This window comes from Toxotes jaculatrix, chromosome 5, assembly GCF_017976425.1.
Source record: "Toxotes jaculatrix isolate fToxJac2 chromosome 5, fToxJac2.pri, whole genome shotgun sequence".
In the NCBI taxonomy this organism is placed as follows: domain Eukaryota; kingdom Metazoa; phylum Chordata; class Actinopteri; family Toxotidae; genus Toxotes; species Toxotes jaculatrix.
The window spans coordinates 17,766,557-17,784,925 of record NC_054398.1 but is presented as its reverse complement, the minus strand read 5'-3'; the positions used below and the strand labels follow the sequence as shown (position 1 = coordinate 17,784,925).

Here is an 18,369-nt window from a genome sequence, read left to right as displayed (position 1 = left end):
TTCAAAGCTACACTAAGCATCATAAATTCCACCTTAATACCAAGTAATTATAGATGTGCTGTTTTAAAATCAATCTGTTATTGTTGCTTTCCATAGTGTGCAGACCTGTAGAGAGAGATGAATTTAATAAAATGCTTTAAAAGACAACAGGCTATAAAAAAAATGGCAATAAGGAAGTGAAGGCATTGTGTAATCCAGTTTACCTTTCTCCGTTTGTAGACACATAAATTCATTTTCACTCTACCACACGCCATCTGTCAGTATCGCCTCTTCGCCACAAAGCTGCTCTCGGTTTGAATCTAAAAATTTTGACTGGCTTAATGCCAGTCATGTGACTCGACTGCCAATTCTCAGATTTCAGCCCCAGTCCATGTGTCAGAGCACCTCTGCGGCGAGGGATCAATTAGTCAGATCAGGCATCCTCAATCAAACCATCCACAATAGCTGCCTGGTGACATAACTCTGGCAGACAGCGGATTAGAGCCCCGGCCACCGCGTGGAGGGAAACACCAACATGGCCACGGCTCGTTTAACACACCATGAAAGCAATTCACGTAGAGACAGACAAGGGTCACTGAGTAAGGGGCAGCATGTACACAACCAATTTATTTCCAACCAATGAAGAACATGCATCTGGCTGGATGGAAACCGACTGTGACTGAAGGGATCTCACCTGCTCCGATGTTACAAATACATGCAAATTCGTTTAATTTAAATTTTCATCACCACATGTTTATTGTGGATCAGATTTGAGTCGCTCGGGTACTCAAGTGTACAAGAACAAAATAATTCAGTGCTGTTTTATTTAAGAACTAATACAGGGACATTTTTTTTAAATCAGCAAATTAACGAGAATCTTCAACCACAACATGTTACCAAGCAGCACATTATCATTTAGCCTCTGGGAATCGACACTGACAGATTTCTTTTTAGATTTTATGTTTCTCACTCTGTTCACAGCCTTACACATGCTGTAAGTGGCAGAGCGGGTGAGCAGCCCTGGTGATAATTCAGACGTCTGACTCCAAATGAGAAGCTTTGAAGAAAACCAACATAGCACAATTTAGTGCTACGCCTGTATCTATCACCAGGCTTTGCAGAAAACACGTTTTAGAAATTATTTTATAGGATAAATGCCCACGTGTGACAGCTGATAATAAAAAATGGAAACCCCATCATTGTCAATCTTGCCCTCTGCTCTTAACCTCCAGGGAAAATTAGAGGTTTGTGTTATTGTGTCACTTCAAACAGCAGGAGGTCGACACAGCCCCTTAATATCTCTAAACAAACCCATTTAAATGTGTTACACTGTTCACTACATCAGATGCTACATTATAAAACTCTGACATGTTTGTGTCTTGAACATAGATTTTATTATTGTTGGAAAACAGTGTGTAACTTTTTTGTACACACTCTTTTATAAAACACTTCCTGCAGGAAAAGAATGAGCATATTTGGATATGAGATTACAGCTGAAACAAACTGTATGTCCTCATCTCACATCTCATCCCTCACTTGTGGTTTTTTTTTTCCACCCAGTGTAATATTCAAAGGCTGGATATCAAACTGCAGTGAGACATGCTGAGGGCGACTATTGTTGTGCAGTTTCTAAAGGATCCTGAAGGATAGCATTCATTAAAACTCAGATCCAGCCCCCATCTGGTGGTGTGAATAGGGAGTCCTCTGAGGTCTGAAGGGCGGGGTGGAGGAGGAGGAGGAGGGAGGGGGCTAGAGCCCTCCCTCGGCACGTGCCTAAGCCGATCCAGCCTGGCCCTTGTCTGGCGTCGGTGACGGATCACAGAGGCAGGAGGGCCCCTCCACACACCTGTGTCCCACTCAGAGGATGCTGATGATCAGCAGCCACCATCATCAGGCATGCACCGAGGCACAGGCAGTGTAATTAAATTTGGTTTGCCGCAGTGAAACGGGAAAAGCTTGATGTAATGTTTGCAATGTTTTTACACAGTAATATCAAATGCGGGTGCAGCTTGTGAAAACTGAGATGGAAGATATTCCCATCCTCCTCTGCCTGACACCCCATAAAAAACTGCACTGTCAGACACTCCAATGAGGTGCTGTGGCTGCAGAAACATTTCTGTATTTTTGGCTCATGAGGAGAATAGCCAGCAACTACATGTTGGTAAAACAAGCTGGAACAATTCCTGTTGTGACAACTGAAGGAAATGTTTCCTTATCTCACTAAATAAAGTATTATTATTATGTAAGTTTACCTTTATGTGAAAAAAGATCAAATGTTTTCCCTTATTATCAGCTTATCCTGTCATCATTTTATCCAATTTCTCTCTTCGCACTGAGAGTATCATGTGAAATCTTATCAGCCTCTCATCCTTTGTCTGTGTGTGATGCCATATGAGCATGTTGTAGAGAGGAGGGTATGAAGCTGTCAACATAATGTGATATGGGGGAGGGGAACTGGAAGGACCTGTATTAGATTACCTCACATGCAACTGTAGGAAAACCAGTTCTGTGGAGGAAAAACAATTGGAAGCAGCAATTTCCCACCCTCTGATCGTGGAAGATGCAAGAGATGGCAGGTGTGACAAGGTTATTCTGTTTATGGCATCACTGTTTCCCCACCTCATTACTATGGACGACCTAAAATTTAGCTTGGTGCTAATAAATGTTTCAGTACAAGTGGAAAGTATGCACAGATGAAACTAACGGCAGCACACAGTTCTTGTTGCTGTTTTGAACCAAGCAAGATGGAGACATTTTGCAGTGGACTCCATTTGCATTTCATAAAAAGTTTTTTTTTTCCTGTCTTCATACTGAGCGTCTTAATCAGACACTCATTGCAAAAACAAGAGCTTTAAAAATCAGTTTGGAAACATATCAATCTTTTCTAAAATATTTGTTGCAGTGCATTGCAGTGGGCGGAGAGCAGAGACATATAACATGTCATTTCATGTGAGACAAACCGAACTGGGGGGGCTCTCCATTAATAAAGCAATTAGCAAGGGAGGCGAGGGAGGTGTGTGTAAATTCAATTGCCCTGAGGTAGTGTAATGTCATGCTGGAGGGTGTCATAAAAGAGTAATTACTTCAATGCTGCTTTGAAATTTTGGGTTAGAATTTCTGAATCTTTTAACATGTGGAGTAGTTGATTTCTAGATTGGAAATTAAAGGATATTCAGGCAGCAGTGTGGAGAGACTGTTGTGTACATTCTGGCCTGCAGACTAGGGAGGAGAGAAGGGATCAGGAGGATAATTGCACGCAGGCAGAGTCCCAGGGGAGGAGTGCAACCCCGTCATCAAACACTCATTCTGGCTGGGCCTCATCCCATTACAGTCCCCCAGGAGCCAAACTGCACCTGCCCCACAGACTGACAACTACTCAATCCCCCTTCATTCACCCTCACGATTACACAACCAGGCAAACGGCACCAACAATATCACAGTGACTAAGCCTAAAAAAAACACAGAGGGTGGAGGTTACAGACAGGGGAATGCTGGGAGAATTTCCACCTACAAACAAAATGTCGACATCAGATTTCATCCAATTACCGTGCACCCTAACAGGCACGTCACCGGTGCAGCAGCCGTGACGACTCTGGCTGGTTAGGCATGAGAAAACATGTTCCACGTGGCTGGTGACACAATTGTGTTTTTTCTGTCAAATTAACATGTTCACCGAGGAACAGGCAGCAGTGAGCGTTAATGGTTTCCCTTCTCAGCTGGGCAGATAATCAGAGGAGAAGCTGAGATTTATTGTAATTGCTGCCACTGCTGCTACTGGAAGCGTTTCAGACATGGAGCTGCTTCCTGTGATCGAAGCATCAGTCAACACAGTACAACTGCAGAGTCAATGCTTCCACTGCATTGTCCATCATATGTCAACACCTCAACCCCCTCCTGCACAAACTTCATACCTGTCCATCATTTCCTCTGAGGTGAGAGGGGAGTTTCAGAGGCTTCATTTGCAAGAGGCTGCAGATGTTTTTCCTGCACATATTCACCCTGTACAGTCGGGACGGGGGGGGGGCTAAAATAGCTCATCACACCTCTGATGATGGACTCACACATTAGAAAATGTTGTACTGATATTCTTCATCTGCTTCCCACTTGCACTTGCAGAGGCGGAAAGGCATGATTAGAATCAGGGGGTTAGATTTATCCAGAGTCTTGCACACCATCAAGCTCTTCCTCCTGTAGTGATAGGCTCAGAGTGAATGTGAATGCTGTAATAATTTATAATTTATGAAATAATCAGAATATCCTGAAAGCCCAAACTGACATACTCAGACTACCTGTTTCCACTGTAATCCACAGTATCCTCTGTGCATATGAGATCTAGATCAATATCACATCAAATATGTATATTTGTATGTGCAATGCTTCATATTTCATATTGCACTACTGCTTATACTATATATCACTTTTGCTTTGTTTCTTTGTATTTATTGCTAACAGCAGCTGGCAATATTGATAATGTATGAACTGAATCTTGTTTTGCTGTTGCACTCTAAGTTACTTCAGGTATTTCATTAAAATATTAATTGATTAATTATTAATTAACTGTGTAGTCAGTCTAATGAGCTTTGATTTCTTACATGCAATGTGATAACTACAAATGCCCTCCTTGTCCCCAACATTGATCGTGAATTCAAATTTTCATCGGTAGCCTTTTTGTTTTAAAGCTCTAATGTGCTCTGGAGTTAAACAGTATTGATTTCTCACTTGATTGGATTTAATGCAGGAGCTGGGTCAACACCTGAATGTATTACACGAAACACTGTTGACCTCAGGTGTGTAAAACAGAGGAGAAAACAAACAGTGAAAACAGGGTCTGTTGTAAGTATAATGCGCCACATCACACACCTTCCATTATCACAATGTGTTTCTTTTGCTCTGATATTTTCTTGCTGAGAGATTTAATAGGTTTGTCACATTTTTTCCTGCACCTACATGACACCTCAGCAGCAGACTTTACACTGCATATTAAAGTCAAAGCTCTTTGGGAGGACAGACAATGATCCTGGTTTGTAGGGACGTAAGCTCCAGTAATAACGTTAACATTGCTGTTCCTCTCTCCTTTTACCAATTACCAAGCTACAGAGTCCAATACTCTCCCCTGGACTCCAGAGACCTCTGCCATTGATTTACTAATGAGAAACATGGAGAGAACAGGAGATGCGCGACACTGATTGGAGAAGGTGGGTAACTGGTTAGGTGGTCTGCCTCCAGTCTCTGAGGACCACTAACCTTCAAAAAAACAGCTGGAGAAAACATTTCCTTGTATACCGCACACTATAACACATCCACACACAAGATGAAACACTAAGAATGACAAAAACGTGACTTTTGGTTGTTTTGTTTTGTTTTTTATAAAATGATATGAGTATTTTTATAACACCTTTTGACATCAACATACCTCTTCATTAAACACAATATTTGAAGCCATAAAATCACATTTATCTGTTCACATAAACTTCAGGCACAAAGCCGTTATAGCATCTTTTGGTCATCTTAAACATTCTTAAATATTCATATATTTTTTTTACATCCTTGCAGATTCCATACAGCAAACGAAGAAAAGTGTTCAAAGAGCAAATAAAGTCAGGTGGAAGAGCCATCTATTAATTCATGTGGTCCACTCAAACGTGACAATATCGAAGTGTCAATAAAGTACTTTTGGTGACAATGAGAACAACCAAGAAACACCAAGAGATCACAAAACCTGGTTGTTCATATACAGTACTGCATTCCTCGCTGTCAAAATGCAACAACATGTCCTGCATCATGAGCACTAAAGCTGGATTCTCCAGACACTAGTAATTTGTTAAAACACACACCTTAGTGTTGATCATCACATGACTCCAAAACAATTACAGTTAGATACAGCAAGCCAGTGTTACGTTACAAAACAGAATGTGATGGGTGGCGGCTGGTACACAGAATTTATTGCAGTGCACACCAAACATCAATAAACAATGTCTTCTGAGCAATCGCCTTCAACACTTTTTTGATTTGTCTCACATCACGGCCAGAACCTGATTATGAAAGTTCATTTTATTATTTAGAATGGCAGAAGACGCTTACCTAAGAACAAAGCAGTAGGCTGAATGAGGACTATCCGTGACTGTGAGGCGGCTGCATCTGAAACATTGATCTGAGCAAATTCATGCAACAAACACACACTAAAACTCTACGGTTCAACTTCACTCACGCTATTTTTGTCTTATGGTGTATTATAGGCCTCGCTCGAGAAGAAGAAGGCCTTTTTTGCAAGCAGACATCTCCCTGAAAAGGTACTGTCCATGAAAAATATGGCCTTTTTATATCAATGTTAACACAGATCAACGACCCAAAATCCACAATAGTCTCACAGAAACAGTATACAGGTATATACAGTACATAAAACACATTTAAGAAACAGAAAAGAATCTTGTTTTTAGAATACTTATAGTTTCAGTGCAATCAGAGTGGTATTTCAGAGAAAGACCCTATGTGATGGTCAACTGCAGTGTCGTCTGGCTCATGTTGTTCAAGTAGGTTGATGAGGTTTAGGAGCCTAAGAAGTACAACATAGGCCTGCAGCTTTCTATCTGTATGGTGAAGCTCTACAGTCGGTACATGTGATGAGAAATGTGAGAATCTACTGAGGATTGTTCTGCATTGCAAGTACCTCTTTCTTTACATTGGCTTTTTGAAACTATTAGTAACCGTTTTATTTGAATACACGGAATGGATTTAAATATCTAGTATAACGCTTATTTGTGCAATCTGCGATGGAGAGTTTGTTTCTGTAAGCAGACTCACCACAGCCGTCTGGTTTAAGAGTAGCCACGCTCAGAGTACATCTTTCCCGCCGGTTCCTGTACATACTCCTCCGTCTTATCCCAGTCCTGCACCCAACCTCCGTTGAGCTGAGCAGTGGCCCCGTAGCTCTTAGCAGGGCCGCCCATCGCACCGTAACCCTGCGTGATGTCACCCGTCTCCTCGGCCAGCTCATCCTCATCGATGAAGCCGCACTTCTCGTCGCTGGTTTCCTCTGGGTCGGCCCATGGCTGTTTCTCTCCAGATGCAAAGAGCCCATAAAACACAACACCCCCGTAGTGCACGAGGGAGGCAATGAGGAAGACATACTGCCACTCTTCCCGGGTCTAGGGACAAAAAAGAGTTGTAGTCACTGAGTCACTTCTTGAGGGCCCCTCATTACACAACATTTTCTGCCAAAGTGTGAAGAGTTTTGGTTAATATGCATCATCGATTTCTGTGTTTGTGTTTTTGACTTATCTCCTCTCACTGGTTGGATATGGGCGGAAAGAGGTGATGAGACTGTTTAGAAAGATCTGAATCAAAATCTGATCACAGCTGTGAGGTTTTTGATCATTATATCTGATCAAACCACATCCACACAGTCTTCATAAAGCAGACTTGTCTTTTAAGATTCATATTTATACCTAAAATGCTTTTTTTTCTTAAACTTTGATGGTTGTACATTTAAAAACAAACATTTTATGTTAAAGACAAATAATTCAAATTTGAAACTATGCTTTCAGGGGTTTTACAGGTTTCTACCTGCATGACCCTCAACCAATGTTCACACCACTGTGAATAGAAACGACTCACCTTGTTCTTTGTCATTGCTCCTACTATTAGAGGGCAGACCATCCCAGACAGTGTACCCACACCGTTGGATATGCCCATGAGTATGCTGGCATAGCGAGGAGCAATGTCTAAATGGTTGACATTAAAACCTGGAGCAAAGGGAGGGAATATTCGAGTTTGGTGTTCATTTGTTCATTTGAATGGAGATGGAACAATATTTTAGCAAGAACACATTGTTTTAAGACTCACCTGATATTGCGAAACCACTAAAACCCACTGCCAGAACCAAGAAAGAGATGGCCACCCCTTTACTGTGAGAATAACCAACCACTAATAAGAGGGTGGCCTCCATGCCAAACCCTGGAAACGACAGGACAAAGAGTTGACTGATGCACTGATGACAAATATTTCCTCAACATCATGATAACAAAGACCCAATTTAAAGCCTCACCTCCACAGTTCATGATTTTCCGGACTGTAGTGGTGGACATGATGTTGTGGGTCCGCAGATAATCCGCTAACTGGCCTCCTAAGGGCACGATGATGGTCATGACCAAGTGAGGGAGAGCCGACAGGATTCCAACCTGAGAAGCCATCAGACATTTCATGTCACACGTGATCTCTCGGTCTGAGAACAAATCTCTGTCTGCCTTTCTACCTCTGACTCCAAAATCATATCAGAGCAATAATTCACCTGCAGTAATCACAGCATGGCTACAGGCTCATCCTGAAGCTGAATCACAGCTGCCAAACCAGCTTGATTCATGCTTCACACTCACACAGGAGGGCAAACACTATGACATTTTAAGATTGACTCAATTCTGTTCATGGGATGATACATTCATTCATGAGGGAAGACAAAATTACCAAACCACAGCAATTTCTAAAGCAATTCATCACAAAACTGTTATGATTTTGCCTTGGCTACCTAGGAATAAATCAACATGATTCCATTCATCTGACTTAAACTGATTTTTTTTTTTAAGTCAAGACAAACTGTGAAACCCGTAATGAAACAATGAGTTGTGGCAAACTGGAGCAATTCCAAATTCCTTTTTATTCAGCAAAATTAGAGCCCTGATCAAAAACTTTACGGCCAAAAAATGCACATTGGGCCAACCAGAACGGGAAACTAAGCAAAAAGGGAAAAAACAAAAACAAAACAAAAAAAACCCCTCACTTCTCAAGAAAAACAACACAAATAATACACAACAAAAGAATTACACTCTAAACTGTCCTTCTGGCTTTGCCCCTGTAGTTTGGATCCAAGGCAGGAGTTACAATCTGGAGCTGTGTCCTGGAGCTGTGACGCTTTCCTCTTTCTAGTACTCGGCCACCACAGCCTCCTCACTTTTATACTGTTGGACTACACCTTCCCAAGCAATCAAAATCAATTTTGTCTTCCAGCACACTTACAGTAATAACAATATCAAATAACACATTGTCACATAGAAGTTCAGCTAAACTTAATTTAAAAACACATATTTCTTTTTAAACAAGATACTTATACTGGTTATTTCAGCACAAAAGACAAAACACCCCTCCCAGTCTACCACACTTAGTTTCTTCCCCTGTGAATCCCCTATTTAACCAAATGGAACGCTCCAGCTCAGGTTTGGCTGTTCCTGGTCTGACACAGGAGGAGGTGCAACAAGGAACACAGGTGAGCACAATTTAAATTCAATAAATCAGTACCCAATCACAATGTGTCTTCTCCCCTTCACCCCCTCCCACACACATCTCTCCAGCAGTTTCCACCAGGTATTAACATTTTGATAAAATCTACCTGAGAAAGAGTGTGTAGTGCATGTGCCTTACTTTAGGGCACGGGGTCTCTCCATGACACAAACCATTTAACAGATTTGGGAAAACTATTAATTTAAACTGTAGCAATTTAATTTTAGATGTGACCATATGTAAGACTGCAGTATTTTCCATAGTACCGTGCTTTGGAAGCTCTGGGATGTTACTTAAGAGCATTTTGAGATTCAGTGTGAGCTTTGGTAACACCTGTGCACACAACAACACTCACACTCTAACCACATTTTACTCTTAATAACAAACGGTAACAACAATGTATTTGTGGAAACACAATGTAAACCACGGCAACCAACCCCGTCTCCTAGAGATGATATTTATATACAACTAACGAGGTGGTTTGAGTGGATGGAAAGTGTACAAAGCACACAATTGTCACAGCACAGACCAGGGCTCGCTTCCATAGTTTTGGTTTAGGTTAAATGTAAATAAACATGTTAGGTTTGAGGTCTCCGTTAATTTTTAGACAGAGTTGTAATAACATCAGTGACAAAGTTTCCCTTCATTCCTGTCTGGGGATGCTACAATATAAGTTCATATAAACTATTACTTTTATGTTTACGCTGTTAAGAAGTTCAATTTTTGTCCTCAACCACCAACTTAATTTAATCCAAATAAGAAACAACACTTTTGTCAAACTCTAAATTAACATTTTTAGACCACAAAAAGAAATTACACTGAACTTGAGCAAGTCATACCTGAGAAACTAAGATCACGTGCGTTCAAATATATTTTTAGGGCCAATACCAGGTATTATTACTGGTGGGCTTTTTTTTTTTTACCTTGCTGATTTCAAAGCCAAACACCTCTTCGAAGTATGCAGGCTGGCTGATGAGGAGCAGATAAAAAGTCCAGCTCCTGCAGAAGTTGGCCACGATGATTGCATAGACAGGCATGGAAGAGAAAAATTTCCTCCAGGGGGTCTTGAATTTCTGTTAAAGCCAACAGAGAATCAGCTGAATGTCCAGTAACTGATGTGATGTTACAAATAAAGGGACACAGATTCAGAACTCACTTCCATCGCTCCCATCAACTGGGCACTTTCACCGATGCTCTCCTCGATGTAGCGCCGCTCCTCATCGGTGATGGTCGGGTGCTCCGCTGGACTCTCATAGGACACCAAGATCCAGAACATGTACCAAACAATCCCAAAGGATCCTGAACAGGTCATGAAAGTGATGATATTTTAAACTACAGCAGATATCCCAAAATCTCTTAAAGGTGTTATAATTAAATCAGTCCTTGAAGGTGACACTCACCATACACATAGAAGACCGAAGACCACCCTGTGTATTGGACCAGGATCCCAGCCAGAGGCATGGCTATCACTGCACCAGCATAGGATCCTAAACAAGACAAAATACTATGACTGAGCAGAATTTGATCCGGGTTTCTTATTCAGAGAGCAGTGTAGCCCCAGTGTTTGGTGGCAAATATGTTCAGTACACACTTACACACAATTTAGGAGAAACATTTTGTCATTCTAAACCGTCCTTTCACTGTATGAAGCAATGAGATGTAAAAAATTTATGACACAGATGACCCAACTTCACAGTTTTCACAGAATCCTGACTATAAGTGTAGGTTTTGTACCACAGAAGGAGATGGTTGCCAGACGACTTCGCTCCAGCGGTGGAGCCCATTTACTCCAGATCCCATGGCAGGCTGGATAAGTCACTCCCTGCAAGGTGACAAATGACATTACAGTCACACTGTGATCTGATCGGATGATCTGAACAACACATATTTTTTCTCAATTTCATAGCTGATAACTGTCCCATGATTGCATTTGATTTTCTGAATTCATCAAAAAAAAAAAATATATATTTTTTTTTTTTTCCACTTTCACTTAACAGAATTTACATAATGTGAAGATATTCCACTTGATTGACGTAGTCTGTCCTTATTTGTCAAAGACGTACGGGACAAATTGTAGTTAATAACAAACTGATATGCAAGGTAGCTGACCTTTCTGTTAGAGACTAATGGGTTAGGTGTGAGTCAGTGCAAATTCAAGCTGACTACCCACTTCACGGAAAGAAAAAAAAAACTGAATTGCTCCCATTAAATCTTCATTACACACTAAGTGGCATACAATCAACTATTGATAGACACAAATTGCTGGGGCTTGCAGTGGGAGACACCCTGAAATGCTAATGTTTAATTTGCAGTAATAAGTCGACGGTTGCTGAGCACAGGCGACTCTCTCTCTCTCCCTCTCCCTCTCTTTCTCTCTCTCTCTCTCTCTCCCTCTCTTTCGATGGTCGTGAGCTGCTATTGAACAGACAGTATGCAGCTAAACAAAATAACAAAAGAGGATGACCTTCAGTCTGATAATAGCATCTCTCTCTGAAATCATGTTCTTTCTCTCGAGCTGTGGGAGCCGCCTGTATCAAGTGGTTTTCATCCCTTTTGTTCCATGTGTTTCTATGTGAACATGAAGCTGCTTCGCTCAAGTAAACCAACACACAAAATCCCTGCTATTCAGGGTTTTAATGTTGTTTGCTGTTTTTTGTGGACTAATCTGGCAATTGTATACAGTACAATGAATGAAGTTTCTTCATAATGGGCTCCATTTTCCTGTGCAAATTCAAACAGCAAGCTGGGGAGTTCAGTATGAACAGAGGATTTCTATAAAAACATAGTTAAATATTGAATGTCAGTACAGTTTCATTGGGGGTCGAGTTCAGTTTGATAATGAGGCATCATTTTTGAGTCTTTTAAAGGTCAAGATCTGACGTGAATAGTGTGCATCAGTACCTCCACCAACCCTTGTAATATCCTCACAAAGATGACACATCCATAGTGCACCCGGGCGGCGGAGGGGATGAACATGTTCAGGGTGGATGTCAGCACGATGGCAGCCCCAAAAACTCTGGATAAACAGAGTGTTGGGATTATTTGTCAAAATATCACAGAGACAGGCTCATCATCTGATTCAGCAAGAAAAATAGAAGCAATATTTATCAACTCCAAGTAACTCAGAGGGATTTAAACATTCATTCAATATAAAATAGTCTACAGAAGGTATTAGATTGTATAATTCTTCACTACATATTGGAATAATACACGCTGATAAGGAAGATAAATCAGTGCTAATTGGATGCCCCACACATACACACACACACACACACAACAGGCCGTTATTCAGTTTCCAGGGGAGTGAGGACAGGAGGTGTTTGCAGCAGAAGGCGTCAGTGGGCTCAGCTGACTTGGCATGATGAAGCTCTTCATCTTGCATCTTATTTAGGCTCCATTTCCCCCACGAAAAACCTCTACAACAATCCTCAGACTCACACTGCGACCTTATCCTACTGTATTCCCTCCCATAACATCACTGTTGTATTTACAGGCTTTTCCAAAAGGGAATTTTATCCTAATAATATTTTTTTTATTTTTATACAGACCTATTGTTCTCTGTTGCACATTTGTTGTTTTCCATTAATCGAATTGTAGCTGACTAATCAGCTGTTGGTGAAATAATGTGCTATAGATGCTATTCAAATCATACTACAATCATTACTTAGAACCGCATTTCACACAGGGCACTGGCTGATGTGGTTGCCATGTCTCTGAACATAAAGGATTAGACATGGTCGTCCCGTGGGAGCTCATTAACATGAGGAGGCACGCCTGGCGGGCATCAGCCAAATCCCCAGTTTATCTGCTGTAAGGTCAGACTCCTTTCTTCAAGCCCGACACCCACATGATGACTGACTAGCACAAATATTACACAGAAATTTCCTATACAGATTTCAATTGGAACAAGGCTACAACAGGGAAACAAATGTTTAGAAACCCTTTTGTCCTCACACTCCTCCCACACTATTTATTCATACTTTATTTCGAAAAACATTCTTATTTTTATTTTTACCTGTTTGCAGCCAATCTTGAGGAGATATAGCCTCCTGGAATCTGAGTAATTATGTAGCCCCAGAAGAAGGATCCATGAATCATTCCCACAGTCTCTGGGTCCCAGTTGAATTTCGCTTTCTTTCAGACACAGAAAAATAAAAGACACATTTTCATTCGGTTTTCCTTCGCTGAAAGGAATTTAAAACAGGTTTAAAATATTCATACATATTAAAAAGCCTCTTTTTCCCAGTGTGAAATATTGTCAGCGGACAACAATTTCATTTGATGCTTTAATACTTTTTGCAGCTACGAAAGCTAATGCCAAAGAAAGAAAAATAAAGCGAATTTTCAGGAAAATTATCAATAAAATAATAAAACAGCCTACACCCATTCGCTTCTGCTTACCATAATATATGCAGGCTAATTGTCTAAAATACAATTTAAAAGTATAGGTGAGTTTAACCACTGAAAACCTATCCATCACTGTTGGTTCTGGCCCTCATCACCTATCGAAAATGGGTGGGTGGGTGGTGGGGACACAATGGGGCGGAGTTTAGAGGCACCTCTTTGATGATGATCTTGCCGTTTTGATGGATTGTGCTGTTGTTGACCATGCTGACGATGGCCACACCCAAGTTACACCGGATACCGAAGGAGATGCAGAAGCCGAGCCCGCTCAGCATAGCGATGATGTATCTGCGCGGAAGCCCGAAGCATGTGCAGTCACACAGGGGCGTCTTCCGCTCCTGGTCCGCCCTGGGTCTCCCATCCTCCGTCAGCTCGATCGCCTCACCTGTTTGCTGCTTCTTTTCCAGCTTCCTGCACGACAAGCCGATTATATGCTCGTTTTGTTTTTGTTTTTTTTTTTTAAACCTTTTTCTTTCTTTTTTAGGCTCAGTTCATGGTCGAGACTCGTATGTACGAAATTAAACATCCAGGCAGGTTGAACTGCTTTAAAAGGAAGCAGAACAGAGACCTGCCTGGTGGGAAATACAGCCTATGATTTCGTTGATTTTCTGAAAAAAAAAAACCCAGCAGAAATAAAATGTCTTCTCTATGTTATGTATTTCTTTACATACATCCCTCAGGCTATTTTCATCTTCTGCTGCATAGAAAATAATCTTTGCATGATGGTCTTTAAGCGACAGGCCTTAATGTCTACATTTTGTTCAGTATTTAATATCACACACGCCCCTTAAAGCCTGCACCGTTTTAGTTAAAGTCAAACTGTGTGATTTTTATTTTATTTTATTTTCGTTCTGTGCTAAAATTCTCCGTATTTCTGTAATAGAACAGGCTGGTTGGCAAACGAAGAGAAAACGACCTTCATACCGCATTGCAGCAACACGAGCATCATCGTTGTATAGACATAAATTTGCTCGTTTCAATATTTGATTCGGTCTCAGGAATGTGGCGTCGACATTTTTGCTTTGGCTCACACTCGTAATTCGTTCATAGAAAAAGAAAAAGTTAATTAAAATGAAAAAATACCATTGAAATGTGAAGGCCTCATCCTGTAAAATATCAGGCCTGCTACAGCTCAAATGAAACCAACAGAATTTTTTTTCCTGTCACAGCTTTGAGTCACGTTTCTGTGTTGCAGCTTGAAATCAAGTTCAACACCTAAAAGGTATTTCAAAAACGGAACAACAGCAAAAAAAAGTCTGTGCCTACAGAAATATTTAGTGTATTTTGAAAAGGTTTCATATTCTCAGATTTTCAACCACTGGCCATTTTATTCGCACATCCAATGAGAATGATTCAATAATTCAATTTTATACATCTGAAAAAACAAAAAACAAACAAACAAAAATGTCATTCTACACCCTGCGTCCCCCGACTATGATTTTAAAATGAAGATCTGTTTGCTTTGCAGTCCGTGTTCAGGTTTAGTCTTTAGTCTGAATTTCACTCAGGTCCTTGTGACACTATGAAGAATATGGGAAGTCAATTGATATGAAGTCCATCGATCTTGAATTAACACAGATGGATACATAAGGTAATAGATATCCTCCGACCTTGTGTCACGACTCGTTCTGTTTCATTAATTATTAAAAAACACCCACAGCTGCTGGTGGAGGGGGACCATCCTCCGGGGAAATATCTGATCCTTAAATATTCGGGCCACACGACTCTGCTTTCAGCATCCTGCCCGCGATTCATCTCATAAAGACCAGATTTCCCTCTTGTTTTAATTTTTAATTCAGGAATAAGCGCCTTTAAACGACTATTCGTGTTTTACGTGTGATCTTAACACCTACATGTTTCCCGTGTTTAATTTCTCACAACAGATGTAATTCTGTGATTAAAAGACAGAAATAAATATATGCAGAAATATTCCTCATTTCTTCTTACCTGTACAGATGCCCCAGGGCCTTTCCTGCGATCTGTTTTATTCCCTCTTTAGAGGTAGGGAGAGCTCTCTCCTTGCCTGGCTCCATTTCCAAATTATCTTTTAAAAAAATTCTATAATACTATAACAAATGGAAGTGCAGCATCAATGAGCATATTGTTGGGATATTAATCCAAATAACGCGCCTCTTTCTTTCAAACAGAAAACGTTTTGATGTCCTGAAAAGATGAGCCAAAAAAAATGGAGAAAGAGGAGAAACACGTTCAGTCTGAAAGGGCTGGTTTCACAGTCACAAAACAGCAGTCAAATAAGTCCGCTTTTGCCTTGCGCAATGTTAATCCATGCAGTGCCATCTTAAGATCCAGCCAGCGATTAGAAAACAGACAAACTCAAAGTAAGAAAAGTGAAATATCTTTGTGAAAATTCTGTGAGAAATCGAGGTGGGAGGTGTGAAACAGGCTTCGGCCGGTGGAGGGCTGGCGGAACTCCGGTTTAATCTGAGGTGAGGATCTCCGGTGAAGGCAGCAGTCGGATCAGGATTCAGCACCGCGGACAGCGCACAGCTCGTCTACCTGTCAGCAGCTCCGCGCAGAGCCCCTCCTCCCTCCGCTCCCACCGCTCCTCTCCTCTAATTCAATTGCTGCTTAATAATCTCTTTACGGCGACAATTGCCTATTGCACCACCTCTCTCCTTCACTTATATCTAACTGAACTGAAAATGATTTCTGGATGAGCTCCGGCCACTTATAAATCACTTGCTGCAGGAGGCACAAAGCAGCGAACCCCTCCATGCCCTCCCTTCACATCCGGTTATTCCTCGGCTTTGGTTTGCGTTTACAGACTGTGTTAAAACGTCAGGGACAAATTTTCAGAAAGCTTTATTTTCAATTAATTGCATAAACTGGGAACTCAGATCATTTTAGCCAATAAAAGTAAAGGCGTGATATTCACACATGTGGAACCAAAGTGTAAAGTACAGTATGCAGTCAGCCACGCAGAGGCAGTGTTGTGTAAGAAAGTTAATGAGACCAAACCTCAACTGATACTATGAGATGAAATGAGATACAGGGGACTGGAAACCATTGTTATATAAAGTGTATTAATTTGATTCCACTGATCATAAAAACAGGTGATTAAACAAAGACCATACAAAGGTTTTCTATACGGTGTCATGGTACACAAGCAGACAAAGAACATTGTTAATTTACATTTCCACAGCTCATTAGGATCCAGGTGCAGGCAGTGCGCACACAGGTGTGACAGCGGTCATCCCTTGCCTTTTCCTCACCGTCATCCGGGTCCGCTTAGATATCAGAGAGGCCTCCTGCATGCCTGGACACTGGGAAAAGATGACAACAACTGCGCCGTGAAACTCTTGCCTGAACTGGCGGCCTATGAAGCAGCTGAACAGGGGGTTAACGCAGGTGATGAGGCTGCAGAAGCACATCTCCAGGGTGAAGGCCAGGTCTGCGGGCCGCCATGCGGCAGGGTTGTCAGGGTAGACTGCCCGCATCACGATGGATGCGTTGCGGCTCAGGTGGTAGGGCAGATAAAAGAGGGCGAAAAGAACCAGCGCTGCGCTCAGCACCCGCCCCAGCCGCCGCTTCTTGTTGCTCGGGTCGGGCCGGCAAGGCGGGCGGCGCAGCTCCCTGACACTGCGCAGGCCGCAGTAACAGACGGAGAGCAGTGGGAAGAGAAAACCGATGATGGAGCAAAAGAGGGAATAGGGGAGGCTCCCCCCGGTCTCACTCAGCAGTATGTACAGGGTACAGACCGTGCGGTTGCTCCCAGGGCAAGTCTGAATTAGACTCATACTGGCAACAGGTATGCTGAGGACCAGAGAGGCCACCCAAACCGCCACACACAGCAGGCAGGTCTTCCTTCGGCCCAGCAGCACCAGAGAGCGCAGCGGGTGCACGATGGCCAGGTATCGGTCCACACTAATGCAGGCGACGAAAAAGATGCTGAGGTAGAAGTAGTTGTGGTAGAGCATCCTAACAGCCGAGCAGAGCGGCAACCCCAGTTTCCAGTACAGCTGGTCCAGATGGTAGTGGATTAGGAAAGGCAGGGCCAGCAGCCAGGAGGTGTCAGCCAAGGTCAGGTTGAAGAGGAACACTGTGCTGCGGGTCCAACGCCTCAGGCGGTGGAAGAAAACCCAGAGGGAGAGCAGGTTGAGGGGAAGCCCGAGGATCAGCACCGCCAGGAAGAAGGACGGCATCACATAGAGCTGGATCACCGGTAAACCACGAGGTGTGCCCAGGTCGCAGTAGGCTTCCTCTGGAGGCTGGGTGGTCACGGGCACAGAGGTTCAGCTTGGAGCTTTGACATGCAGTGCTATTCAAAGATAGTTTGTAGCCTTTTTCCTGCCTGATGCTATAAATTACAATTTTCTTCATCTAAAATGTAATTTATCTGTAAACTAATTGATTGGGCTTTGGTACATAAAACATTAAAAACAGTGATATGTAGCCTGGTTCTTTCATAGAAGATCTTCCTAAGCTTGTAAACCATATTTTTGCCTTACAGTACTGCTAGAAACTATTTTTGTTGCTCCATTAGTCTTTGCCTGACAGATAAAAGATTTAAAATCACAGCGAACCTTTCCAACCTACCTGAACCTGAGTGTTGCCCATGTCTTTGTTACAGTGGCTCAGCACAGTGCCAAGCGAAACAACCATGCCAACATATTTTGGTGTAAAACACACCCACCAGTGTGAACAAACACTGAATAGTTATCAGTGTTCTCTCAGGCCATCTGTTATGTGAACAGC

At 42.0% G+C, this 18,369-nt stretch overlaps 2 protein-coding genes across 2 annotated transcripts; both read right to left on the bottom strand.

Moving 5' to 3' along the window:
• Positions 1-6,691: 6,691 nt before the first annotated feature.
• On the bottom strand, positions 6,692-15,686 carry LOC121181852 (vesicular glutamate transporter 2.1-like). Its single transcript, XM_041038042.1, has 12 exons — positions 15,601-15,686; positions 13,809-14,064; positions 13,265-13,383; positions 12,151-12,265; positions 10,984-11,071; positions 10,650-10,736; positions 10,406-10,548; positions 10,173-10,322; positions 8,024-8,156; positions 7,822-7,932; positions 7,594-7,721; positions 6,692-7,124 (listed from the first exon to the last, which is right to left on the bottom strand). Exons 1-12 carry the CDS (start codon positions 15,684-15,686, stop codon positions 6,795-6,797), a joined length of 1,746 nt encoding a protein of 581 aa, XP_040893976.1. The 3' UTR covers positions 6,692-6,794.
• Positions 15,687-16,820: 1,134 nt separating this feature from the next.
• Positions 16,821-18,276, bottom strand: LOC121181979 (P2Y purinoceptor 3-like). The gene is made up of 2 exons (XM_041038227.1): positions 18,211-18,276; positions 16,821-17,882 (listed from the first exon to the last, which is right to left on the bottom strand). The coding sequence occupies exons 1-2, from the start codon at positions 18,274-18,276 to the stop codon at positions 16,821-16,823; spliced, it is 1,128 nt and encodes a 375-aa protein (XP_040894161.1).
• Positions 18,277-18,369: the final 93 nt, after the last annotated feature.